Source organism: Dendrobates tinctorius, unplaced genomic scaffold (assembly GCF_039654945.1).
Source record: "Dendrobates tinctorius isolate UK_male_01 unplaced genomic scaffold, ASM3965494v1 ptg000182l, whole genome shotgun sequence".
In the NCBI taxonomy this organism is placed as follows: Eukaryota; Metazoa; Chordata; class Amphibia; order Anura; family Dendrobatidae; genus Dendrobates; species Dendrobates tinctorius.
The window spans coordinates 2,762,164-2,788,967 of NW_027361849.1; the positions used below are offsets into that span (position 1 = coordinate 2,762,164).

General features: G+C 53.6%; 1 protein-coding gene across 5 annotated transcripts in view; it reads left to right on the forward strand.

The window, feature by feature from the left end:
- The first annotated feature begins 954 nt into the window (after positions 1–954).
- SLC12A8 (solute carrier family 12 member 8) overlaps positions 955–26,804 on the forward strand; it is a 111,192-nt gene continuing 85,342 nt past the window's right edge. The window contains exons 1-4 of one of the 5 annotated variants that reach the window (XM_073551927.1): positions 955–1,101; positions 13,249–13,357; positions 23,080–23,247; positions 23,331–23,477. In XM_073551927.1, coding sequence (XP_073408028.1) covers positions 23,152–23,247; positions 23,331–23,477 — 243 coding nt within the window. In that variant the 5' untranslated portion in view covers positions 955–1,101; positions 13,249–13,357; positions 23,080–23,151. Of the gene's footprint in view, positions 1,102–9,479; positions 9,598–13,248; positions 13,358–22,832; positions 22,978–23,079; positions 23,248–23,330; positions 23,478–26,804 lie in introns of those variants that run through there. The other 4 variants (XM_073551926.1, XM_073551925.1, XM_073551928.1 and 1 more) reach the window with 4 other exon arrangements.

The following is a 26,804-nucleotide window of genomic DNA, read 5'->3' on the forward strand; positions in this document are numbered from 1 at the left end:
GGGGCAGCTCACTGTATTGGGGGTGGTATAGTATAGTGGGGGGCAGTTCACTGTATTGGGGGTGGTATAGTATAGTGGGGGCAGCTCACTGTATTGGGGGTGGTACAGTATAGTGGGGGGCAGCTCACTGTATTGGGGGTGGTATAGTATAGTGGGGGGCAGTTCACTGTATTGGGGGTGGTATAGTATAGTGGGGGCAGCTCACTGTATTGGGGGTGGTATAGTATAGTGGGGGGCAGCTCACTGTATTGGGGGTGGTATAGTATAGTGGGGGCAGCTCACTGTATTGGGGGTGGTATAGTATAGTGGGGGGCAGCTCACTGTATTGGGGGTGGTATAGTATAGTGGGGGCAGCTCACTGTATTGGGGGTGGTACAGTATAGTGGGGGCAGCTCACTGTATTGGGGGTGGTATAGTATAGTGGGGGGCAGTTCACTGTATTGGGGGTGGTATAGTATAGTGGGGGCAGCTCACTGTATTGGGGGTTGTATAGTATAGTGGGGGGCAGTTCACTGTATTGGGGGTGGTATAGTATAGTGGGGGCAGCTCACTGTATTGGGGGTGGTATAGTATAGTGGGGGGCAGCTCACTGTATTGGGGGTGGTATAGTATAGTGGGGGCAGCTCACTGTATTGGGGGTGGTATAGTATAGTGGGGGCAGCTCACTGTATTGGGGGTGGTATAGTATAGTGGGGGCAGCTCACTGTATTGGGGGTGGTATAGTATAGTGGGGGGCAGTTCACTGTATTGGGGGTGGTACAGTATAGTGGGGGGCAGCTCCATGTATTGGGGGTTGTACAGTATAATGGGGGGCAGCTCCATGTATTGGGGGTTGTACAGTATAATGGGGGGCAGCTCCATGTATTGGGGGTTGTACAGTATAATGGGGGGCAGCTCCATGTATTGGGGGGGCTATACAGTATAATGGGGATATGGGGGGGTCTATGTCCTCTGGCGCTTTCTACCTTGCCGGACTCGGCTGCTGTCCGCTCCTGGAGGAGGTGTTGGCCGCTCGGGGCGGGTCGGTCGGTCGGAGCTGGCGGTGCCCGAAGAACACGTGGCTGAGGTGACGCAGGTGCGGATCCCGGGACACAGGAGCCGGTGAGTGAGGGGGACGGCGGGAAGCGCCGCCCGGGATATCTGTGAGGGGAGACACCTGCCTGACCGGCTGTATACACCCGAGAGCCTCCTATAGAAGCTGTATACACCCGGGAGCCTCCTATAGAAGCTGTATACACCCGGGAGCCTCCTATAGAAGCTGTATACACCCGAGAGCCTCCTATAGGAGCTGTATACACCCGGGAGCCTCCTATAGAAGCTGTATACACCCGAGAGCCTCCTATAGAAGCTGTATACACCCGAGAGCCTCCTATAGAAGCTGTATACACCCGGGAGCCTCCTATAGAAGCTGTATACACCCGAGAGCCTCCTATAGGAGCTGTATACACCCGGGAGCCTCCTATAGAAGCTGTATACACCCGAGAGCCTCCTATAGAAGCTGTATACACCCGAGAGCCTCCTATAGAAGCTGTATACACCCGAGAGCCTCCTATAGAAGCTGTATACACCCGGGAGCCTCCTATAGAAGCTGTATACACCCGAGAGCCTCCTATAGAAGCTGTATACACCCGGGAGCCTCCTATAGAAGCTGTATACACCCGGGAGCCTCCTATAGAAGCTGTATACACCCGGGAGCCTCCTATAGAAGCTGTATACACCCGAGAGCCTCCTATAGAAGCTGTATACACCCGAGAGCCTCCTATAGGAGCTGTATACACCCGGAAGCCTCCTATAGAAGCTGTATACACCCGAGAGCCTCCTATAGAAGCTGTATACACCCGAGAGCCTCCTATAGAAGCTGTATACACCCGAGAGCCTCCTATAGAAGCTGTATACACCCGAGAGCCTCCTATAGAAGCTGTATACACCCGGGAGCCTCCTATAGAAGCTGTATACACCCGGGAGCCTCCTATAGAAGCTGTATACACCCGAGAGCCTCCTATAGAAGCTGTATACACCCTAGAGCCTCCTATAGAAACTGTATACACCCGAGAGCCTCCTATAGGAGCTGTATACACCCGAGAGCCTCCTATAGAAGCTGTATACACCCGGGAGCCTCCTATAGAAGCTGTATACACCCGGGAGCCTCCTATAGAAGCTGTATACACCCGAGAGCCTCCTATAGAAGCTGTATACACCCGGGAGCCTCCTATAGAAGCTGTATACACCCGAGAGCCTCCTATAGAAGCTGTATACACCCGAGAGCCTCCTATAGAAGCTGTATACACCCGAGAGCCTCCTATAGAAGCTGTATACACCCGGGAGCCTCCTATAGAAGCTGTATACACCCGGGAGCCTCCTATAGAAGCTGTATACACCCGAGAGCCTCCTATAGAAGCTGTATACACCCGAGAGCCTCCTATAGAAGCTGTATACACCCGGGAGCCTCCTATAGAAGCTGTATACACCCGAGAGCCTCCTATAGAAGCTGTATACACCCGGGAGCCTCCTATAGAAGCTGTATACACCCGGGAGCCTCCTATAGAAGCTGTATACACCCGGGAGCCTCCTATAGAAGCTGTATACACCCGAGAGCCTCCTATAGAAACTGTATACACCCGAGAGCCTCCTATAGAAGCTGTATACACCCGGGAGCCACCTATAGAAGCTGTATACACCCGGGAGCCTCCTATAGAAGCTGTATACACCCGAGAGCCTCCTATAGAAGCTGTATACACCCGAGAGCCTCCTATAGAAGCTGTATACACCCGAGAGCCTCCTACAGAAGCTGTATACACCCGAGAGCCTCCTATAGAAGCTGTATACACCCGAGAGCCTCCTATAGAAGCTGTATACACCCGGGAGCCTCCTATAGAAGCTGTATACACCCGGGAGCCTCCTATAGAAGCTGTATACACCCGAGAGCCTCCTATTGAAGCTGTATACACCCGAGAGCCTCCTATAGAAGCTGTATACACCCGAGAGCCACCTATAGAAGCTGTATACACCCGAGAGCCTCCTATAGAAGCTGTATACACCCGGGAGCCTCCTATAGAAGCTGTATACACCCGGGAGCCTCCTATAGAAGCTGTATACACCCGGGAGCCTCCTATAGAAGCTGTATACACCCGGGAGCCTCCTATAGAAGCTGTATACACCCGGGAGCCTCCTATAGGAGCTGTATACACCCGAGAGCCTCCTATAGAAGCTGTATACACCCGGGAGCCTCCTATAGGAGCTGTATACACCCGGGAGCCTCCTATAGAAGCTGTATACACCCGAGAGCCTCCTATAGAAGCTGTATACACCCGGGAGCCTCCTATAGGAGCTGTATACACCCGGGAGCCTCCTATAGAAGCTGTATACACCCGAGAGCCTCCTATAGAAGCTGTATACACCCGGGAGCCTCCTATAGAAGCTGTATACACCCGGGAGCCACCTATAGAAGCTGTATACACCCGGGAGCCTCCTATAGAAGCTGTATACACCCGGGAGCCTCCTATAGAAGCTGTATACACCTGGGAGCCTCCTATAGAAGCTGTATACACCCGGGAGCCTCCTATAGAAGCTGTATACACCCGGGAGCCTCCTATAGAAGCTGTATACACCCGAGAGCCTCCTATTGAAGCTGTATACACCCGGGAGCCTCCTATAGAAGCTGTATACACCCGGGAGCCTCCTATAGAAGCTGTATACACCCGAGAGCCTCCTATTGAAGCTGTATACACCCGAGAGCCTCATATAGAAGCTGTATACACCCGGGAGCCTCCTATAGAAGCTGTATACACCCGGGAGCCTCCTATAGAAGCTGTATACACCCGAGAGCCACCTATAGAAGCTGTATACACCCGGGAGCCTCCTATAGAAGCTGTATACACTCGAGAGCCACTTATAGAAGCTGTATACACCCGAGAGCCTCCTATAGAAGCTGTATACACCCGAGAGCCACCTATAGAAGCTGTATACTCACCTGATAGCCTCCTATAGAAGCTGTATACACCCGAGAGCCTCCTATAGAAGCTGTATACGCCCGAGGGCCTTCTATATAAGCTGTATACACCCGAGAGCCTCCTGTAGAAGCTGTATACACCCGTGAGTCACATATAGAAGCTGTGTACACCCGAGAGCCTCCTATAGAAGCTGTGTACACCCGAGAGCCTCCTATAGAAGCTGTATACACCCGAGAGGCACCTATAGACGCTGTATACACCCGAGAGCCTCCTATAGAAGCTGTATACACCCGAGAGCCTCCTATAGAAGCTGTATACACCCGGGAGCCACCTATAGAAGCTGTATACACCCGGGAGCCTCCTATAGAAGCTGTATACACCCGAGAGCCTCCTATAGAAGCTGTATGCACCCGAGAGCCTCCTATAGAAGCTGTATACACCCGAGAGCCTCCTACAGAAGCTGTATACACCCGAGAGCCTCCTATAGAAGCTGTATACACCCGAGAGCCTCCTATAGAAGCTGTATACACCCGGGAGCCTCCTATAGAAGCTGTATACACCCGGGAGCCTCCTATAGAAGCTGTATACACCCGAGAGCCTCCTATTGAAGCTGTATACACCCGAGAGCCTCCTATAGAAGCTGTATACACCCGAGAGCCACCTATAGAAGCTGTATACACCCGAGAGCCTCCTATAGAAGCTGTATACACCCGGGAGCCTCCTATAGAAGCTGTATACACCCGGGAGCCTCCTATAGAAGCTGTATACACCCGGGAGCCTCCTATAGAAGCTGTATACACCCGGGAGCCTCCTATAGGAGCTGTATACACCCGAGAGCCTCCTATAGAAGCTGTATACACCCGGGAGCCTCCTATAGGAGCTGTATACACCCGGGAGCCTCCTATAGAAGCTGTATACACCCGAGAGCCTCCTATAGAAGCTGTATACACCCGGGAGCCTCCTATAGGAGCTGTATACACCCGGGAGCCTCCTATAGAAGCTGTATACACCCGAGAGCCTCCTATAGAAGCTGTATACACCCGGGAGCCTCCTATAGAAGCTGTATACACCCGGGAGCCACCTATAGAAGCTGTATACACCCTGGAGCCTCCTATAGAAGCTGTATACACCCGGGAGCCTCCTATAGAAGCTGTATACACCCGGGAGCCTCCTATAGAAGCTGTATACACCCGGGAGCCTCCTATAGAAGCTGTATACACCCGGGAGCCTCCTATAGAAGCTGTATACACCCGAGAGCCTCCTATTGAAGCTGTATACACCCGGGAGCCTCCTATAGAAGCTGTATACACCCGGGAGCCTCCTATAGAAGCTGTATACACCCGAGAGCCTCCTATTGAAGCTGTATACACCCGAGAGCCTCCTATAGAAGCTGTATACACCCGGGAGCCTCCTATAGAAGCTGTATACACCCGGGAGCCTCCTATAGAAGCTGTATACACCCGAGAGCCACCTATAGAAGCTGTATACACCCGGGAGCCTCCTATAGAAGCTGTATACACTCGAGAGCCACTTATAGAAGCTGTATACACCCGAGAGCCTCCTATAGAAGCTGTATACACCCGAGAGCCACCTATAGAAGCTGTATACACCCGGGACCACCTATAGAAGCTGTATACACCCGAGAGCCTCCTATAGAAGCTGTATACACCTGAGAGCCACCTATAGAAGCTGTATACACCCGGGAACCACCTATAGAAGCTGTATACACCCTTGAGAGCCACCTATAGAAGCTGTATACTCACCTGATAGCCTCCTATAGAAGCTGTATACACCCGAGAGCCTCCTATAGAAGCTGTATACGCCCGAGGGCCTTCTATATAAGCTGTATACACCCGAGAGCCTCCTGTAGAAGCTGTATACACCCGTGAGTCACATATAGAAGCTGTGTACACCCGAGAGCCTCCTATAGAAGCTGTGTACACCCGAGAGCCTCCTATAGAAGCTGTATACACCCGAGAGGCACCTATAGACGTTGTATACACCCGAGTGCCACCTATAGAAGCTGTATACACCCGAAAGCCTCCTATAGAATCTGTATACTCACCTGATAGCCACCTATAAAAGCTGAGTACCCCTGTATACACCCCTGAGAGCCACCTATAGAAGCTGTATACACCCGAGAGCCTCCTATAGAAGCTGTATACACCCGAGAGCCACCTATAGAAGCTGTATACACCCGAGAGCCTCCTATAGAAGCTGTATACTCACCTGATAGCCACCTATAAAATCTGAATACCCCTGTATACACCCGTGAGCCACCTATAGAAGCTGTATACACCCGAGAGCCACCTTTAGAAGCTGTATAAACCCGAGAGCCTCCTATAGAAACTGTATACACCCGAGAGCCACCTATAGAAGCTGTATACTCCCGATAGCCCCCTTTAGAAGCTGCATACACCCGAGAGCCTCCTATAGAAGCTGTATACTTTTGTAGACCACTGGGAGACACGTATAGACGATATATACCCTATATTCTTGTACATAGGAGCTGTATTATAGTAGTTATATTCTTGTACATAGAGGCAGTATTATAGTAGTTATATACTTGTATATAGGGAGCAGTACTATAGTAGTTATATTCTTGTACATAGGGGGCAGTATTATAGTAGTTATATTCTTGTATATAGGAGTAGTATTATAGTAGTTATATTCTTGTACATAGGGGCAGTATTATAGTAGTTATATTCTTGTATATAGGGAGCAGTACTATAGTAGTTATATTCTTGTACATAGGGGGCAGTATTATAGTAGTTATATTCCTGTACATAGGAGCAGTATTATAGTAGTTATATTCTTGTATATAGGGAGCAGTACTATAGTAGTTATATTCCTGTACATAGGGGCAGTATTATAGTAGTTATATTCTTGTATATAGGGAGCAGTACTATAGTAGTTATATTCTTGTACATAGGGGGCAGTATTATAGTAGTTATATTCTTGTACATAGGAGCAGTATTATAGTAGTTATATTCTTGTATATAGGGAGCAGTATTATAGTTATATTCTTGTACATAGGGGCAGTATTATAGTTGTTATATTCTTGTATATAGGGAGCAGTATTATAGTAGTTATATTCTTGTACATAGGGGGCAGTATTATAGTAGTTATATTCTTGTATATAGGAGTAGTATTATAGTAGTTATATTCTTGTATATAGGAAGCAGTACTATAGTAGTTATATTCTTGTACATAGGAGCAGTATTATAGTAGTTATATTCCTGTACATAGGGGCAGTATTATAGTAGTTATATTCTTGTATATAGGAGTAGTATTATAGTAGTTATATTCTTGTATATAGGGAGCAGTATTATAGTAGTTATATTCTTGTACATAGGAGCAGTATTATAGTAGTTATATTCCTGTACATAGGGGCAGTATTATAGTAGTTATATTCCTGTACATAGGGGCAGTATTATAGTAGTTATATTCTTATACATAGGGGCAGTATTATAGTAGTTATATTCTAGTACATAGGGGGCAGTATTATAGTAGTTATATTCTTGTACATGGGGGCAGTATTATAGTAGTTATATTCTTGTACATAGGGGCAGTATTATAGTAGTTATATTCCTGTACATAGGGGCAGTATTATAGTAGTTATATTCTTGTACATAGGGAGCAGTATTATAGTAGTTATATTCTTGTATATAGGGGGCAGTATTATAGTAGTTATATTCTTGTACATAGGAGCAGTATTATAGTAGTTATATTCTTGTACATAGGGGGCAGTATTATAGTAGTTATATTCTTGTACATAGGGGGGCAGTATTATAGTAGTTATATTCTTGTACATAGGGGGGCAGTATTATAGTAGTTATATTCTTGTACACAGAGAGCAGTATTATAGTAGTTATAGTCATGACCTAAAAAATGGATCGGACAAAATTTTTTGCATTTTTCCAAAATTGTGGATAAAGAACTTTGTTTCAAGCATGGGAAGCTCGTTCACAATCACCTGTGGCAAGTAAGTGGTGTGGACAATGTGAAAATCACACCTGAAACCAGATAAAAAGAGAAATTGACTGAATATTTGCATTGTGGGTCTGTGTGTGTGTCACTGGGTCCTTCTCCGATATCACACAAGCAACAGCAAGAGAAGAGTGAAAAATTCCAAGACCTTTATTTAGGCAAAAATATGAAAGGTCCATATACAATCCACCACACAAAGGATAAGATAGTCCAGATCCTGAATGCAGATCAGTAACAGGATAAAAGCCCTGGGAGATGAGAGTCCAATAATCCAGCAGACAGAGGATAACACAGTCCATGTACTCTTCTTTCTCTCTGAGGTGCTGTGTTCACATCATAGTTCCACACAGGATCTCAGACTGGGTCTCCCATCACTGATATTTTCAAAGTCCCCCCCTACCTCATTCACAGGTCAGGGGGGAAAGGTGGCAGGGGTTCATTGTTTCCCCAAGCTAGGTCAATATGTCATTAGCATATTAGCAAACAGTACAGGACTGTGGGGGTTGATATCAGATGGCAACAAAAGCCATTCATCATCTAGCAAATAACGACTCATCCTACAAGAGAACACCATGAAAATCAGTAAAATATTAATACAAACACAATGATCCCCACACACCATATCCCACCATCACAGTGTGGCACAGTAAGCATGGAGAACAGAAAGAGGAGAAGAGAACTGTCTGAGGACTGGAGAACCAGAATTATTGACTAATATCGTCCATCTCCAGAGATCGTGATGTTCCTTTATCTATTGTGCACAATATACCGTAATCAAGAAGTTTATAACGGATGGCGCTGTAACTCCGGTAATCTAGCAGGACAGCGGAGAAATATTGATGAAAGGTTGTAAGGCAGGATGGTGGATAATCCCCAATCAAGGTCAAGAGCAGTCCCAGCTGTCCTCCGGTCCGGGCATCAGTCCTGTATGAAGGAGACAGTCTGATACATGTTATCTGCACTGACAAGTTGTGGGTCCGTGCCAGGAGGCCGAGGGGTTTGGAGCTTTGCTCTAATGACTTTCAGGCTTTATTTATCACAATTATTTGCACATTTTAAGCTGCAAAAGCCATGAGATTTCAGAAATCTATTGCACACACACTGTTTTTTTTTTTTCCTGACTGATTTGGAAAACTGCTGTGTTTCTGCAAACTTCAGCATCGCTACTTTTCAGCGTTTTTGTTGTGTTTTTTTCATCCATAGAAAGTAATGGGCCTAAGTATACGTACTAAGGAGTCGCATACAGAGTAGCGATGGTTAAAAAACCCCACAGAATATAGAAAACATTGAGTTGCTGTGTAAGGCCCGGCTCAGTCGGCGGTGTTTCCTGCCTGCTTAAGATGACAATTGCCGCCACATCGGGGGTTAAGCCTTCTTGTATCTTATTGTCGTAGCTTTGTATCCCCGCTGTGTAGTCGTATTGTGGCGGTCACGGGTGAAACATGTCCTCGTTAGGGCTCTCTCACATGAGTGTAAACACGGCCAAGTGCTATCTGATAGCACCGGACCGATGTCATATCGTGGGGCACTGCTCACCAGCACTTTTTTTTTTTTAGTGCCAGTTCGGCATGAGCAAACGGTCAGGAGAACGGCAGGGAAAACCGCACGGATCCCACCGCTGTCACCAATATGTCAGGAGAACCAGCTCGGCTACACGGTGCGGTTTACAGAGCAAGATGAACAGAGCTATTACATTTTATATTTAATCTGGAAACATAAGCAAAGTTTATAAAAAATATGCAGAGATGTTACAGGAAGGGCAAAACAATATGCGGTGCATACAATTACATAGCATGAAAAGGATAACAAACGAGGAGTACTAAACCTGATGTCGCAGGGTTGGCTCTGGCCTTTATCAAGTATCGCTCTTCATTTTTGGGGGGTAACGGTACAGAACCACAGCGCAGCGTGTCTCCCAGTATAACAATGATCATACTTCGGCATTTGCTTTTTTTATCACCAATATGCCAACTTTCCTCCCCTCTGGTCACCCATAACAGGGCTGGTCATGGGATGTGACTAGGTCTTTACAAAATTATGGGATCCTCAACTTTCACATTGTCTTCGCCCCTGGAGGTCTCAGGCGGGAGATATTAATGCCACATTTACTATCACCATTTTATCTTCTATAGATAGGAAGCATGGATATTATCCATCTGACTGATATTGATTTGTAAGTTTTGCCGTGATCGCTCAGTGATATAAGACAATGTGTTACGTTCGCCCACTTACCTCTTATATCTGTCATACCTATGCCATTCATAAAAACCCCAATACTCATACTGGAGCCTGACTCAAGTCTTTCTGGTCACCATGAGGCCAAGGGTGATCGGTTATTTCCACCGGCCATAAATATGTAATCTTCCAAATTCTTCTGTTGGCCGTGCCTGGTCTGCGATCCATCAAATAACCAACTTTAATTACCTGTAGTCAGCAGGGTGGTCTCAGCCGAGAATAAGGGTCAGGTGGTGGTCATAGGGTGCTAGCCTTGCTTTAGTGTTCACTTATGAGAACTGAGATGGCGTTTAGATTTTTCCCCAACATTGGACAAAATTTACAAAAAACTTCACAGGAAAAGAAACATCCTTACCAACCCCAAGTCAGATTACCAGTGCACCACCAGCAGGCAGGAGACCCCCATGGTAAAAGCGGGGGGCAGCACAGATGCAGAATGCTGGTGCAAACAACCACTCACAAACCTCCCAATTTATGGAGGGGGCGGCTGTGTCGTATTAAGCATGCACCCACATGGAGCTTGCGTTTTGCCCTATGATAGCCATTTTTAATTTTGGTGTTAGGACTCGTAAGTGTGAGGACTCTTGATGTGGGTTACGAGGTTGCATAATTTGCCAACATTTTGACCAATACCTCATGTATTACTGAAAAAAAAAAAAAAAGATTTCCTTTTTCGGCACTTCCGGAGGACAAGGATAATTCGTAAAAAATGTTTTATTAAAACACTTTACTGAGATAAAGCAACGCGTTTCAGCCTGCATCGGCCTTCATCAGGTATATTATGCATTGAATTTTTTTTTCTTTTTCGGAAAAAAAATGTTGTCTTTATAGACTGGTGGTTGCTGACACCTATGACAGGGCGTGCTTCCGTCACGTGAGGTCAGCATGATCGTCAATCCAATTGGTATCTCAAAAAAATAGAAGTTAAAAAAAAAAGGTATATAAAAATATGCAGCAATAAAAAGCACATACACAAAGAGACGTAGACGGAACACGGTGACAGCCGTGATACACAAAGGAATATGTGAGCATGAAATAGAGATTCCATTGTGTCTCTTTTCATCTTTTCTCTCTGTTCTAATTCTCTGTCCATTTTCCACTGTTTCATTCAGATCGTCAGGGTGCAGGAGTGTAATAGAAAAACCCCGTAAGACTTTCCTATTTAATATTTGGATCCTATTTGTGTCATTCTGGGATATCTGTTCTCCTCGGGTGACTTTCATTTTTTGTGATGTACTGATATGATTTTCATCGTTTTATTGCACATTTTTCCCTTTAGTGTCGGTTGGGTGAGTTGGGGCGCCTGGCTTGTGGGGTGCACTTAGCTAGTGCTGGGCAGCCACCTGATCTCATAGTATGGGCGTCATCAATAGGCTGCAGGCCCCACACTCTGTGCTACACGTGCCTGTGGCCTGGCGTCCTACACAAGCTCCATCTGGGTGCAGCAGCGGCCCCCTCCAGGAATTGGGAGGTTTGTGAGGGGCTGTTTGCACCAGGATTTTGCACCTGTGCTGCCCCTGCCTTTATCATGGTGCTTTGCTGCCCCCTGCTGGTGCATTGGTAATCTGACCTGATGTTGGTAAGGTTCTTCTCTTTTTCTGTGATATTTTCTTCATAGATTTTGCAATTACATCCAAGACATAAACAATTGCAGCGTGCCACGAGTGCATCCAGTAATCGGACCAAGCGCACTCATACTAGTCTATGGGTGCATGTGAAACATCGTTGTCATCCGAGTGCAGTCTGATTACTGTGATAGAGACAGTGGAGGAGATGGAGAACTCAAAGGGCCTGTGTCAGCGCTGAATGACCATTCAGACAAAGTCCAGGCGCTCGGTGCCTCAGCCCGTCATTGAAATGCACCTTCCCACCTGCTTGGATTCCCTCGATCTCCGCCCTCTATGAAGCCGGAGCCGTCAATCAAAATAGAGGGGTGGAGGGGATTGTGGGAAGTTGTATGGCCGCCACGAGGCACCGAGCGGCGGGACTTAGTTTGAACAGTCGTTCTGTGCGGACAGTCTCATAAGTTCGTCTTTTCCGCACCTATGGCCGGGATCACACATGCAAGAAACTCGCACGAGTCTCGCACATCAATGCCCAGCACTCGGACCGGAGTGTGCGGCTCCATGTGTTTCTATGCAGCTGAGCGCTCCGAGTGCCGGCGGCAGTGCCGGGTATTGAGGTGCGAGTCGTGGGAGAGAATTGGATGGCACTAAGGTGACATTGGCAGAATCAGCCGATCGTCTCGCACGAGAGAATTGATGTCCGTGTGATCCCGGCCTAAGGGCTCATACTCCCTTGCGAGAGACTCGCACGATTCTCGTCTCTCGCATGAAAACCCGGCACTGCCGCCGGCACTCAGACCGGAGTGTGCGGCTCCATGTATTTCTATGCAGCTGAGCGCTCCGAGTGCCGGCGGCAGTGCCGGGTATTGAGGTGCGAGACTCATGGGAGAGAATCGGATGGCACTAAGGTGACATTGGCAGAATCGGCCGATCGTCTCGCACATCAATACCCGGCACTCGGACCGGAGTGTGCGGCTCCATGTGTTTCTATGCAGCTGAACGCTCCGAGTATCAGCCCAGTGGATTTTCTTGCTGCGTGTAAACCTCCTGCGCGGATTGACCAGAGCAGCGAGTTTGAGATCTACAACGTGGCGATTTATGCCTTGGATATAGGAGCGAGTCCCCCACTTCAGTAAATCCTGCTGCGGGGGTCCTCAGGGAAGATGCTATGTGGGAACCTAGCCTGAGGGTCCGGGGGCAGCCGACATGTATGACTGTATGGATAAGGACAGGGCAGAGATCTGCTGTGCTTACTACGTAGGGAAGATCTACCCTGATACATTGTAGCAAACCCCCAGCTGGGAGACATATTAGAGCGTTTTTTTTCCATTCACTGACATGAAGCGGAGCCGGCGAGGCCGTATACATGGTGCGTTATACGCGGGTGAGGTTACAGGTGGGCTCTCAGGGTCCGGCCTGGTCTTTGTATGGCTGAGCGCTCCCGGATATAAGGAGGACATGGAGCCGGGTGGCGTCGTTTGCTGATCTTAACCCCTTCTCTGCTGCAGTGTGACCTCGCCAGGTGCTCCTGACCCCGGCATCTGCACTCAGGTGACAGCTGTTCTCGCAGGGAGGCGGCCGCTGCTGACAGACGTGTTCCACCGGAGCCTCGCACAGGTAAATCCGGGCAGCACGAGGGGCCCCGTACACATAAGGGCCACCCAGGTAACATTACTGATCGTGACGAGCAGGGAGGGGTTAATTTAAAGCTGCAGAAACCGGCCAGGATTATGTGTCGGAGCGCTGCGTCTGACAATCATTGACGTTTTATGCTTCATAGATTTATGGTAACTTTTACCCGAGCGACGCCGCCGCCATAACCAGGGAGAGCAAAACTGGCGCAATATGCGGCTGCGCCGTCTGTGCCACTTCTACTAGCAGAATCACTCTGCGCCCCAGAGTTCTCGTAGCCGCCGGCTCACAGGTACGAGCGCAGGGAGCGGACCCGCCATCTCACGGTTCGAGCAGGGAGCGGACCCGCCATCTCCCGGTACGAGCGGGGAGCGGACCCGCCATCTCTCGGTACGAGCGGGGAGCGGACCCGCCATCTCACGGTACGAGCGCAGGGAGCGGACCCGCCATCTCACGGTACGAGCGCAGGGAGCGGACCCGCCATCTCACGGTTCGAGCGGGGAGCGGACCCACCATCTCCCGGTATGAGCGGGGAGCGGACCCGCCATCTCCGGGACAGGCGCAGGATAGCGGACCCGCCATCTCCCGGTACGAGCGGGGAGCGGACCCGCCATCTCCCGGTACGAGCGGGGAGCGGACCCGCCATCTCTCGGTACGAGCGGGGAGCGGACCCGCCATCTCCCGATACGAGCGGGGAGCGGACCCGCCATCTCACGGTACGAGCGCAGGGAGCGGACCCGCCATCTCCCGGTACGAACGCAGGGAGTGGACCCATCATCTCATGGTACGAGCGCAGGGAGCGGACCCGCCATCTCCCGGTACGAACGCAGGGAGTGGACCCATCATCTCACGGTATGAGCGCAGGGAGGGAACCCATCATCTCACGGTACGAGCGCAGGGAGCGCAACCGCCATCTCACGGTACGAGCGCAGGGAGCAGACCCACCATCTTACAGTACGAGCGCAGGGAGTGGACCCGCCATCTCACAGTACGAGCGCAGGGAGCGCACCCACCATCTCACGGTACGAGTGCAGGGAGCGCACCCACCATCTCATGGTACGAGCGCAGGGAGTGGACCCATCATCTCATGGTACGAGCGCAGGGAGTGGACCCATCATCTCATGGTACGAGCGCAGGGAGTGGACCCGTCATCTCACGGTACGAGCGCAGGGAGTGAATCTGCCATCTCATGGTACGAGCGGGAGGTGACCCGCCATCTCACGGTACGAGCGCAGGGAGCGCACACACCATCTCACGGTACGAGCGCAGGGAGCGCACCCTCCATCTCACGGTACGAGCGCAGGGAGCGCACCCTCCATCTCACGGTACGAACGCAGGGAGCGCACCCTCCATCTCACGGTACAAGCGCAGGGAGCGCACCCACCATCTCAGGGTACGAGCGCAGGGAGTGGACCCGTCATCTCACGGTACGAGCGCAGGGAGTGGACCCGTCATCTCACGGTACGAGCGCAGGGAGTGGACCCGTCATCTCACGGTACGAGCGCAGGGAGTGGACCCGTCATCTCACGGTACGAGCGCAGGGAGTGGACCCGTCATCTCACGGTACGAGCGCAGGGAGTGGACCCGTCATCTCACGGTACGAGCGCAGGGAGTGGACCCGTCATCTCACGGTACGAGCGCAGGGAGTGAACCCGCCATCTCACGGTACGAGCGCAGGGTAGCGGACCCGCCATCTCCCGATACGAGTGGGGACCGGACCCGTCATCTCACGGTACGAGCGGGGAGCGGACCCGTCATCTCACGGTACGAGCGCAGGGAGTGAACCCGCCATCTCACGGTACGAGCGCAGGGAGCGGACCCGCCATCTCACGGTACGAGCGGGGAGCGGACCCGCCATCTCCCGGTACGAGCGCAGGGAGCGGACCCGCCATCTCACGGTTCGAGCGGGGAGCGGACCCACCATCTCTCGGTATGAGCGGGGAGCGGACCCGCCATCTCCGGGACAGGCGCAGGATAGCGGACCCGCCATCTCCCGGTACGAGCGGGGAGCGGACCCGCCATCTCCCGATACGAGCGGGGAGCGGACCCGCCATCTCTCGGTACGAGCGGGGAGCGGACCCGCCATCTCCCGATACGAGCGGGGAGCGGACCCGCCATCTCACGGTACGAGCGCAGGGAGCAGACCCGCCATCTCCCGGTACGAACGCAGGGAGTGGACCCATCATCTCATGGTACGAGCGCAGGGAGCGGACCCGCCATCTCCCGGTACGAACGCAGGGAGTGGACCCATCATCTCACGGTATGAGCGCAGGGAGGGAACCCATCATCTCACGGTACGAGCGCAGGGAGCGCAACCGCCATCTCACGGTACGAGCGCAGGGAGCAGACCCGCCATCTCACGGTTCGAGCGGGGAGCGGACCCACCATCTCCCGGTATGAGCGGGGAGCGGACCCGCCATCTACGGGACAGGCGCAGGATAGCGGACCCGCCATCTCCCGGTACGAGCGGGGAGCGGACCCGCCATCTCCCGGTACGAGCGGGGAGCGGACCCGCCATCTCTCGGTACGAGCGGGGAGCGGACCCGCCATCTCCCGATACGAGCGGGGAGCGGACCCGCCATCTCACGGTACGAGCGCAGGGAGCGGACCCGCCATCTCCCGGTACGAACGCAGGGAGTGGACCCATCATCTCATGGTACGAGCGCAGGGAGCGGACCCGCCATCTCCCGGTACGAACGCAGGGAGTGGACCCTCCATCTCACGGTATGAGCGCAGGGAGGGAACCCATCATCTCACGGTACGAGCGCAGGGAGCGCAACCGCCATCTCACGGTACGAGCGCAGGGAGCAGACCCACCATCTCACGGTACGAGCGCAGGGAGCAGACCCACCATCTTACAGTACGAGCGCAGGGAGCGGACCCGCCATCTCACAGTACGAGCGCAGGGAGTGGACCCATCATCTCACGGTACGAGTGAAGGGAGCGCACCCACCATCTCATGGTACGAGCGCAGGGAGTGGACCCATCATCTCATGGTACGAGCGCAGGGAGTGGACCCGTCATCTCATGGTACGAGCGCAGGGAGTGGACCCGTCATCTCACGGTACGAGCGCAGGGAGTGAATCTGCCATCTCATGGTACGAGCGGGAGGTGACCCACCATCTTACAGTACGAGCGCAGGGAGTGGACCCGCCATCTCACAGTACGAGCGCAGGGAGCGCACCCACCATCTCACGGTACGAGTGCAGGGAGCGCACCCACCATCTCATGGTACGAGCGCAGGGAGTGGACCCATCATCTCATGGTACGAGCGCAGGGAGTGGACCCATCATCTCATGGTACGAGCGCAGGGAGTGGACCCGTCATCTCACGGTACGAGCGCAGGGAGTGAATCTGCCATCTCATGGTACGAGCGGGAGGTGACCCGCCATCTCACGGTACGAGCGCAGGGAGCGCACACACCATCTCACGGTACGAGCGCAGGGAGCGCACCCTCCATCTCACGGTACGAGAGCAGGGAGCGCACCCTCCATCTCACGGTACGAACGCAGGGAGCGCACCCTCCATCTCACGGTACGAACGCAGGGAGCGCACCCTCCATCTCACGGTACAAGCGCAGGGAGCGCACCCACCATCTCAGGGTACGAGCGCTGGGAGTGGACCCGTCATCTCACGGTACGAGCGCAGGGAGTGGACCCGTCATCTGACGGTACGAGCGCAGGGAGTGGACCCGTCATCTCACGGTACGAGCGCAGGGAGTGGACCCGTCATCTCACGGTACGAGCGCAGGGAGTGGACCCGTCATCTCACGGTACGAGCGCAGGGAGTGGACCCGTCATCTCACGGTACGAGCGCAGGGAGTGGACCCGTCATCTCACGGTACGAGCGCAGGGAGTGAACCCGCCATCTCACGGTACGAGCGCAGGGTAGCGGACCCGCCATCTCCCGATACGAGTGGGGACCGGACCCGTCATCTCACGGTACGAGCGGGGAGCGGACCCGTCATCTCACGGTACGAGCGCAGGGAGTGAACCCGCCATCTCACGGTACGAGCGCAGGGAGCGGACCCGCCATCTCACGGTACGAGCGGGGAGCGGACCCGCCATCTCCCGGTACGAGCGCAGGGAGCGGACCCGCCATCTCACGGTTCGAGCGGGGAGCGGACCCACCATCTCTCGGTATGAGCGGGGAGCGGACCCGCCATCTCCGGGACAGGCGCAGGATAGCGGACCCGCCATCTCCCGGTACGAGCGGGGAGCGGACCCGCCATCTCCTGATACGAGCGGGGAGCGGACCCGCCATCTCTCGGTACGAGCGGGGAGCGGACCCGCCATCTCCCGATACGAGCGGGGAGCGGACCCGCCATCTCACGGTACGAGCGCAGGGAGCAGACCCGCCATCTCCCGGTACGAACGCAGGGAGTGGACCCATCATCTCATGGTACGAGCGCAGGGAGCGGACCCGCCATCTCCCGGTACGAACGCAGGGAGTGGACCCATCATCTCACGGTATGAGCGCAGGGAGGGAACCCATCATCTCACGGTACGAGCGCAGGGAGCGCAACCGCCATCTCACGGTACGAGCGCAGGGAGCAGACCCGCCATCTCACGGTTCGAGCGGGGAGCGGACCCACCATCTCCCGGTATGAGCGGGGAGCGGACCCGCCATCTACGGGACAGGCGCAGGATAGCGGACCCGCCATCTCCCGGTACGAGCGGGGAGCGGACCCGCCATCTCCCGGTACGAGCAGGGAGCGGACCCGCCATCTCTCGGTACGAGCGGGGAGCGGACCCGCCATCTCCCGATACGAGCGGGGAGCGGACCCGCCATCTCACGGTACGAGCGCAGGGAGCGGACCCGCCATCTCCCGGTACGAACGCAGGGAGTGGACCCATCATCTCATGGTACGAGCGCAGGGAGCGGACCCGCCATCTCCCGGTACGAACGCAGGGAGTGGACCCTCCATCTCACGGTATGAGCGCAGGGAGGGAACCCATCATCTCACGGTACGAGCGCAGGGAGCGCAACCGCCATCTCACGGTACGAGCGCAGGGAGCAGACCCACCATCTCACGGTACGAGCGCAGGGAGCAGACCCACCATCTTACAGTACGAGCGCAGGGAGCGGACCCGCCATCTCACAGTACGAGCGCAGGGAGTGGACCCATCATCTCACGGTACGAGTGAAGGGAGCGCACCCACCATCTCATGGTACGAGCGCAGGGAGTGGACCCATCATCTCATGGTACGAGCGCAGGGAGTGGACCCGTCATCTCATGGTACGAGCGCAGGGAGTGGACCCGTCATCTCACGGTACGAGCGCAGGGAGTGAATCTGCCATCTCATGGTACGAGCGGGAGGTGACCCGCCATCTCACGGTACGAGCGCAGGGAGTGAACTCGCCATCTCACGGTACGAGCGCAGGGTAGCGGACCCGCCATCTCCCGATACGAGTGGGGACCGGACCCGTCATCTCACGGTACGAGCGGGGAGCGGACCCGTCATCTCACGGTACGAGCGCAGGGAGTGAACCCGCCATCTCACAGTACGAGCGCAGGGAGCGGACCCGCCATCTCACGGTACGAGCGGGGAGCGGACCCGCCATCTCCCGGTACGAGCGCAGGGAGCGGACCCGCCATCTCACGGTTCGAGCGGGGAGCGGACCCACCATCTCTCGGTATGAGCGGGGAGCGGACCCGCCATCTCCGGGACAGGCGCAGGATAGCGGACCCGCCATCTCCCGGTACGAGCGGGGAGCGGACCCGCCATCTCCCGGTACGAGCGGGGAGCGGACCCGCCATCTCTCGGTACGAGCGGGGAGCGGACCCGCCATCTCCCGATACGAGCGGGGAGCGGACCCGCCATCTCACGGTACGAGCGCAGGGAGCGGACCCGCCATCTCCCGGTACGAACGCAGGGAGTGGACCCATCATCTCATGGTACGAGCGCAGGGAGAGGACCCGCCATCTCCCGGTACGAACACAGGGAGTGGACCCATCATCTCACGGTATGAGCGCAGGGAGGGAACCCATCATCTCACGGTACGAGCGCAGGGAGCGCAACCGCCATCTCACGGTACGAGCGCAGGGAGCAGACCCGCCATCTCACGGTTCGAGCGGGGAGCGGACCCACCATCTCCCGGTATGAGCGGGGAGCGGACCCGCCATCTCCGGGACAGGCGCAGGATAGCGGACCCGCCATCTCCCGGTACGAGCGGGGAGCGCACCCGCCATCTCCCGGTACGAGCGGGGAGCGCACCCGCCATCTCCCGGTACGAGCGGGGAGCGGACCCGCCATCTCCCGGTACGAGCGGGGAGCGGACCCGCCATCTCTCGGTACGAGCGGGGAGCGGACCCGCCATCTCCCGATACGAGCGGGGAGCGGACCCGCCATCTCACGGTACGAGCGCAGGGAGCGGACCCGCCATCTCCCGGTACGAACGCAGGGAGTGGACCCATCATCTCATGGTACGAGCGCAGGGAGCGGACCCGCCATCTCCCGGTACGAACGCAGGGAGTGGACCCTCCATCTCACGGTATGAGCGCAGGGAGGGAACCCATCATCTCACGGTACGAGCGCAGGGAGCAGACCCACCATCTCACGGTACGAGTGCAGGGAGCAGACCCACCATCTTACAGTACGAGCGCAGGGAGTGGACCCGCCATCTCACAGTACGAGCGCAGGGAGTGGACCCATCATCTCACGGTACGAGTGAAGGGAGCGCACCCACCATCTCATGGTACGAGCGCAGGGAGTGGACCCATCATCTCATGGTACGAGCGCAGGGAGTGGACCCGTCATCTCATGGTACGAGCGCAGGGAGTGGACCCGTCATCTCACGGTACGAGCGCAGGGAGTGAATCTGCCATCTCATGGTACGAGCGGGAGGTGACCCGCCATCTCACGGTACGAGCGCAGGGAGCGCACACACCATCTCACGGTACGAGCGCAGGGAGCGCACCCTCCATCTCACGGTACGAGCGCAGGGAGCGCACCCTCCATCTCACGGTACAAGCGCAGGGAGCGCACCCACCATCTCGGTACGAGCGCAGGGAGCAGACCCGTCATCTCACGGTACGAGCGCAGGGAGTGGACCCGTCATCTCACGGTACGAGCGCAGGGAGTGGACCCGTCATCTCACAGTACGAGCGCAGGGAGTGGACCCGTCATCTCACGGTACGAGCGCAGGGAGTGGACCCGTCATCTCACGGTACGAGCGCAGGGAGTGGACACGCCATCTCACGGTACGAGTGCAGGGAGTGAACCCGCCATCTCATGGTACGAGCGCAGGGTAGCGGACCCGCCATCTCCCGATACGAGTGGGGACCGGACCCGTCATCTCACGGTACGAGCGGGGAGCGGACCCGTCATCTCACGGTACGAGCGCAGGGAGTGAACCCGCCATCTCACGGTACGAGCGCAGGGAGTGGACCCGTCATCTCACGGTACGAGCGCAGGGAGTGGACCCACCATCTCACGGTACGAGCGCAGGGAGCAGACCCACCATCTTACAGTACGAGCGCAGGGAGTGGACCCGCCATCTCACAGTACGAGCGCAGGGAGTGGACCCATCATCTCACGGTACGAGTGAAGGGAGCGCACCCACCATCTCATGGTACGAGCGCAGGGAGTGGACCCATCATCTCATGGTACGAGCGCAGGGAGTGGACCCGTCATCTCATGGTACGAGCGCAGGGAGTGGACCCGTCATCTCACGGTACGAGCGCAGGGAGTGAATCTGCCATCTCATGGTACGAGCGGGAGGTGACCCGCCATCTCACGGTACGAGCGCAGGGAGCGCACACACCATCTCACGGTACGAGCGCAGGGAGCGCACCCTCCATCTCACGGTACGAGCGCAGGGAGCGCACCCTCCATCTCACGGTACAAGCGCAGGGAGCGCACCCACCATCTCGGTACGAGCGCAGGGAGCAGACCCGTCATCTCACGGTACGAGCGCAGGGAGTGGACCCGTCATTTCACGGTACGAGCGCAGGGAGTGGACCCGTCATCTCACAGTACGAGCGCAGGGAGTGGACCCGTCATCTCACGGTACGAGCGCAGGGAGTGGACCCGTCATCTCACGGTACGAGCGCAGGGAGTGGACACGCCATCTCACGGTACGAGTGCAGGGAGTGAACCCGCCATCTCACGGTACGAGCGCAGGGTAGCGGACCCGCCATCTCCCGATACGAGTGGGGACCGGACCCGTCATCTCACGGTACGAGCGGGGAGCGGACCCGTCATCTCACGGTACGAGCGCAGGGAGTGAACCCGCCATCTCACGGTACGAGCGCAGGGAGTGGACCCGTCATCTCACGGTACGAGCGCAGGGAGTGGACCCACCATCTCACGGTACGAGCGCAGGGTAGCGGACCCGCCATCTCCTGATACGAGTGGGGACCGGACCCGTCATCTCACGGTACGAGCGGGGAGCGGACCCGTCATCTCAAGGTACGAGCGCAGGGAGTGAACCCGCCATCTCGTGGTACGAGTGGGGAGTGGACCCTTCATCTCACGGTACGAGCGCAGGGAGCGCACCCTCCATCTCACGGTACGAGCGGGGAGCGGACCCATCATCTCACAGTACGAGCGCGGGGAGCGGACCCGTCATCTCACGGTACGAGCGCAGGGAGTGAACCCGCCATCTCGTGGTACGAGTGGGGAGTGGACCCTTCATCTCACGGTACGAGCGCAGGGAGCGCACCCTCCATCTCACGGTATGAGCGGGGAGCGGACCCATCATCTCACGGTTCGAGCGCGGGGAGCGGACCCGTCATCTCACGGTACGAGCGGGGAGCGGACCCTTCATCTCACGGTACGAGCGCAGGGAGCGGACCCGCCAATCTGGCTTTCGCTGCATCTCTGCAGCAGCTGTGCATGGAAACTGCAGCGTACGGCGCTGTACACACCATACGTGCCTGAGAGTCCAGAAAGTAATACACAGTCAGCGCCACCAGGGACTCCCTGGGCGGCAAATGTCTGAGAGGGCCGAGAATATGGGGGCAGAATGATCCACACTGAAGGAGGGACTGTCACCCATAGCAACCAGTGCACCATTCATATTACCACAGCAACCAATCAGAGCGCAGCTTTCATATTACCACAGCAACCAATCAGAGCACACCTTTCATATTACCACAGCAACCAATCAGAGCGCAGCTTTCATATTACCACAGCAACCAATCAGAGGTCAGCTTTCATATTACCACAGCAGCCAGTCAGGGCGTAGCTTTCATATTTTGCGGCGCTGTGATTGGTCGATCTGGTAACCTTAATGCTGCGTTGTGGTTGGTTGATCTGGTAACATTAATGCTGCGCTGTGATTGGTCGCTGTGGTAACATTATTTAGCTGTGATTGGGCGATCTACTAACATTAATCCTGCTCTGTGACTGGTCCCTCTGGTATTACTAATACTGCGCTGTGATTGGTTGCTCTGGTAATGCCGCTCTGTGATTGGTCGCTCTGGGCAGCAGGTTGGATAATGAAGCTCTTGTATATATTTGCAGTTGAGGAATCCACGTTCTACAAAGATTAAGCCATAATTGTGCCCCGAGCTGAGATAGGAGAGGGGTCCGTGGATGCGGCGCGGAGACCCCCAGCCCCGTGCATCCAGGGCCGTGTGACCCCGATTTACGCCTCTTGTAAGGCCCCAAAGCTGAACGACCCCTGGTTGCTTTTGGAAACGATCATCTGCTTGACTCCGCCCGCTGCCGGTCATGTGACTTTCTTTTGCCTTTATGCAGGTGTCAAGATGCAGAGGGGGGACGTGTGGTGCGGCCGCTCCCGGCAGGCGACTAGTCAAAGGTGACCTCCTCATGGCGACTTCTCCCCGTGACTCAGACATGAGCGGAGAGATCCACCGCACCGCGGACAACCGCAACATCACCGACCTGTTCCATGAGGACGCCCAGGTGGGTGATGGTCCGGAGAACTACAGCTCTCAGCATGCGGCAGCCCCGCCGAGCTCATGTGACTCCCGTCTGTTTTATTTCAGGTCTCCCAGTTACAGTCGCGACCGTGGTGGAAGATTCAACTCTTCGTCTGGGAGCCGGTGCTGTTCGGGACCTGGGACGGCGTCTTCACCTCCTGTATGATTAATATATTCGGCGTGGTGCTATTTCTCCGCACCGGCTGGCTCGTGGTAAGTGATCGACAGGATCAGCCGCCCAAATACGGGAAGAGGCCGTCACAAGGTGATGTCATCACTGGGGCGGGGCTGGAGTATAAGGGGTGAGGTCTCAGGTCATTATATCAGTGATGTCATCACCAGGGGCGGGGCTGGAGTATAAGGGGTGAGGTCTCAGGTCATTATATCAGTGATGTCATCACCGGGGGCGGGGCTGATAACCTCTTATAAGGCCTAAAAAAGCCCTGTGTCCGTCCAGTTCAGCCTATATTCCATCAGAATAAATCCCCAGATCTGCGTCCTTCTAAAGAACCTAATCACTGTAAGATACAATATTGTTACGCTCCAGGAAGACATCCAGGCCTCTCTTGAACCCCTCGACTGAGTTCGCCATCACCACCTCCTCAGGCAGGGAATTCCAGATTCTCACTGCCCTAACAGTAAAGAATCCTCTTCTATGTTGGTGGAGAAACCTTCTCTCCTCCAGACGCAGAGAATGCCCCCTTGTGACCGTCACCTTCCTTGGTATAAACAGATCCTCAGAGAGATATTTGTATTGTCCCCTTATATATTTATACATGGTTATTAGATCGCCCCTCAGTCGTCTTTTTTCTAGGCTAAATAATCCTAATTTTGCTAATCTCTCTGGGTATTGTAGTTCCCCCATCCCCTTTATTAATTTTGTTGCCCTCCTTTGTACCCGCTCTAGTTCCATAATATCCTTCCTGAGCACCGGTGCCCAAAACTGTACACAGTCCTCCATGTGCTGTCTAACCAGAGATTTGTACAGAGGCAGTATAATGCTCTCATCATGTGTATCCAGACCTCTTTTAATGCACCCCATGATCCTGTTTGCCTTGGCAGCTGCTACCTGGCACTGGCTGCTCCAGGTAAGTTTATCATTATCTAGGATCCCCAAGTCCTTCTCCAGGTCAGATTTACCCAGTGGTTTCCCGTTCAGTGTGTAATGGTGATATTGATTCCTTCTTCCCATGTGTATAACCTTACATTTATCATTGGTAAACCCCATCTGCCACCTTTCGGCCCAAGTTTCCAACTTATCCAGATCCATCTGTAGCAGAATACTATCTTCTCTTGTACTGACTGCTTTACATAGTTTTGTATCATCTGCAAATATCGATATTTTCCTGTGCAAACCTTCTACCAGATGGTTAATAAATATGTTGAAGAGAAGAGGTCCCAACACCGACCCCTGCAGTCCCCACTGGTCACAGCGACCCAGTTAGAGAACATCCCATTTATAACCCCCCTCTGCTTTCTATCACTCAGCCAGTTACTTACCCATTACACACATGTTCCCCCCAGACCCGGCATTGTCATTCTGTGCACCAACCTCTTGTGTGGCACGGTATCAAACGCTTTGGAAAAATCAAGATCTACCGCGTCCAGTGACTCACCTTGGTCCAGTCTATAGCTTACCTCTTCATAAAAGCTGATTAGATTGGTGTGACAGGAGCGATTCCTCATAACCCCATGCTGATATGGCGTTAAACAGTTATTCTCATTGAGATCATCCAGAATAACATCCCTCAGAAACCCTTCACATATCTCACCAACCATAGAGGTTAGACTTACTGGCCTATAATTTCCAGGTCACTTCTAGAGCCTTTATGAATATTGGTACCACATTTGCTGTGCGCCAGTCCTGTGGAACAGACCCCGTCGCTATAGAGTCCCTAAATATAAGAAATAATGGCTTGTCTATTCCATTACTTAGTTCTCTTAGTACTCGTGGGTGTATGCCATCCGGACCCGGAGAGTTATCTATTGTAATCTTATGTAGCCGGTTTCGCCCCTCTTCTTGGGTTAGATTGGTGACCCTTAATATCGGGTTTTCTTTGTCTCTCGGCATTTCATTTTCCATCGTGAATACCGTGGAGAAGAAGGTGGGTAATATATTCGCTTTTTCCTCGTCATCTACAACCATTCTTTCCTCACAATTCTTTAAGGTTCCTACACTGTCACTTATGATTCTTTTACTATTGATATACAGTGGGGAAAAAAAGTATTTAGTCAGTCAGCAATAGTGCAAGTTCCACCACTTAAAAAGATGAGAGGCGTCTGTAATTTACATCATAGGTAGACCTCAACTATGGGAGACAAACTGAGAAACAAAAATCCAGAAAATCACATTGTCTGTTTTTTTTTTAATTTAATTAATTTAATTTAATTTGCATATTATGGTGGAAAATAAGTATTTGGTCAGAAACAAGCAATCAAGATTTCTGGCTCTCACAGACCTGTAACAACTTCTTTAAGAGTCTCCTCTTTCCTCCACTCATTACCTGTAGTAATGGCACCTGTTTAAACTTGTTATCAGTATAAAAAGACACCTGTGCACACCCTCAAACAGTCTGACTCCAAACTCCACTATGGTGAAGACCAAAGAGCGGTCAAAGGACACCAGAAACAAAATTGTAGCCCTGCACCAGGCTGGGAAGACTGAATCTGCAATAGCCAACCAGCTTGGAGTGAAGAAATCAACTGTGGGAGCAATAATTAGAAAATGGAAGACATACAAGACTTCTGATAATCTCCCTCGATCTGGTGCTCCACGCAAAATCCCACCCCGTGGGGTCAGAATGATCACAAGAACGGTGAGCAAAAATCCCAGAACCACGCGGGGGGACCTAGTGAATGAACTGCAGAGAGCTGGGACCAATGTAACAAGGCCTACCATAAGTAACACACTACGCCACCATGGACTCAGATCCTGCAGTGCCAGACGTGTCCCACTGCTTAAGCCTGTACATGTCCGGGCCCGTCTGTAGTTTGCTAGAGAGCATTTGGATGATCCAGAGGAGTTTTGGGAGAATGTCCTATGGTCTGATGAAACCAAACTGGAACTGTTTGGTAGAAACACAACTTGTCGTGTTTGGAGGAAAAAGAATACTGAGTTGCATCCATCAAACACCATACCTACTGTAAAGCATGGTGGTGGAAACATCATGCTTTGGGGCTGTTTCTCTGCAAAGGGGCCAGGACGACTGATCCGGGTACATGAAAGAATGAATGGGGCCATGTATCGTGAGATTTTGAGTGCAAACCTCCTTCCATCAGCAAGGGCATTGAAGATGAAACGTGGCTGGGTCTTTCAACATGACAATGATCCAAAGCACACCGCCAGGGCAACGAAGGAGTGGCTTCGTAAGAAGCATTTCAAGGTCCTGGAGTGGCCTAGCCAGTCTCCAGATCTCAACCCTATAGAAAACCTTTGGAGGGAGTTGAAAGTCCGTGTTGCCAAGCGAAAAGCCAAAAACATCACTGCTCTAGAGGAGATCTGCATGGAGGAATGGGCCAACATACCAACAACAGTGTGTG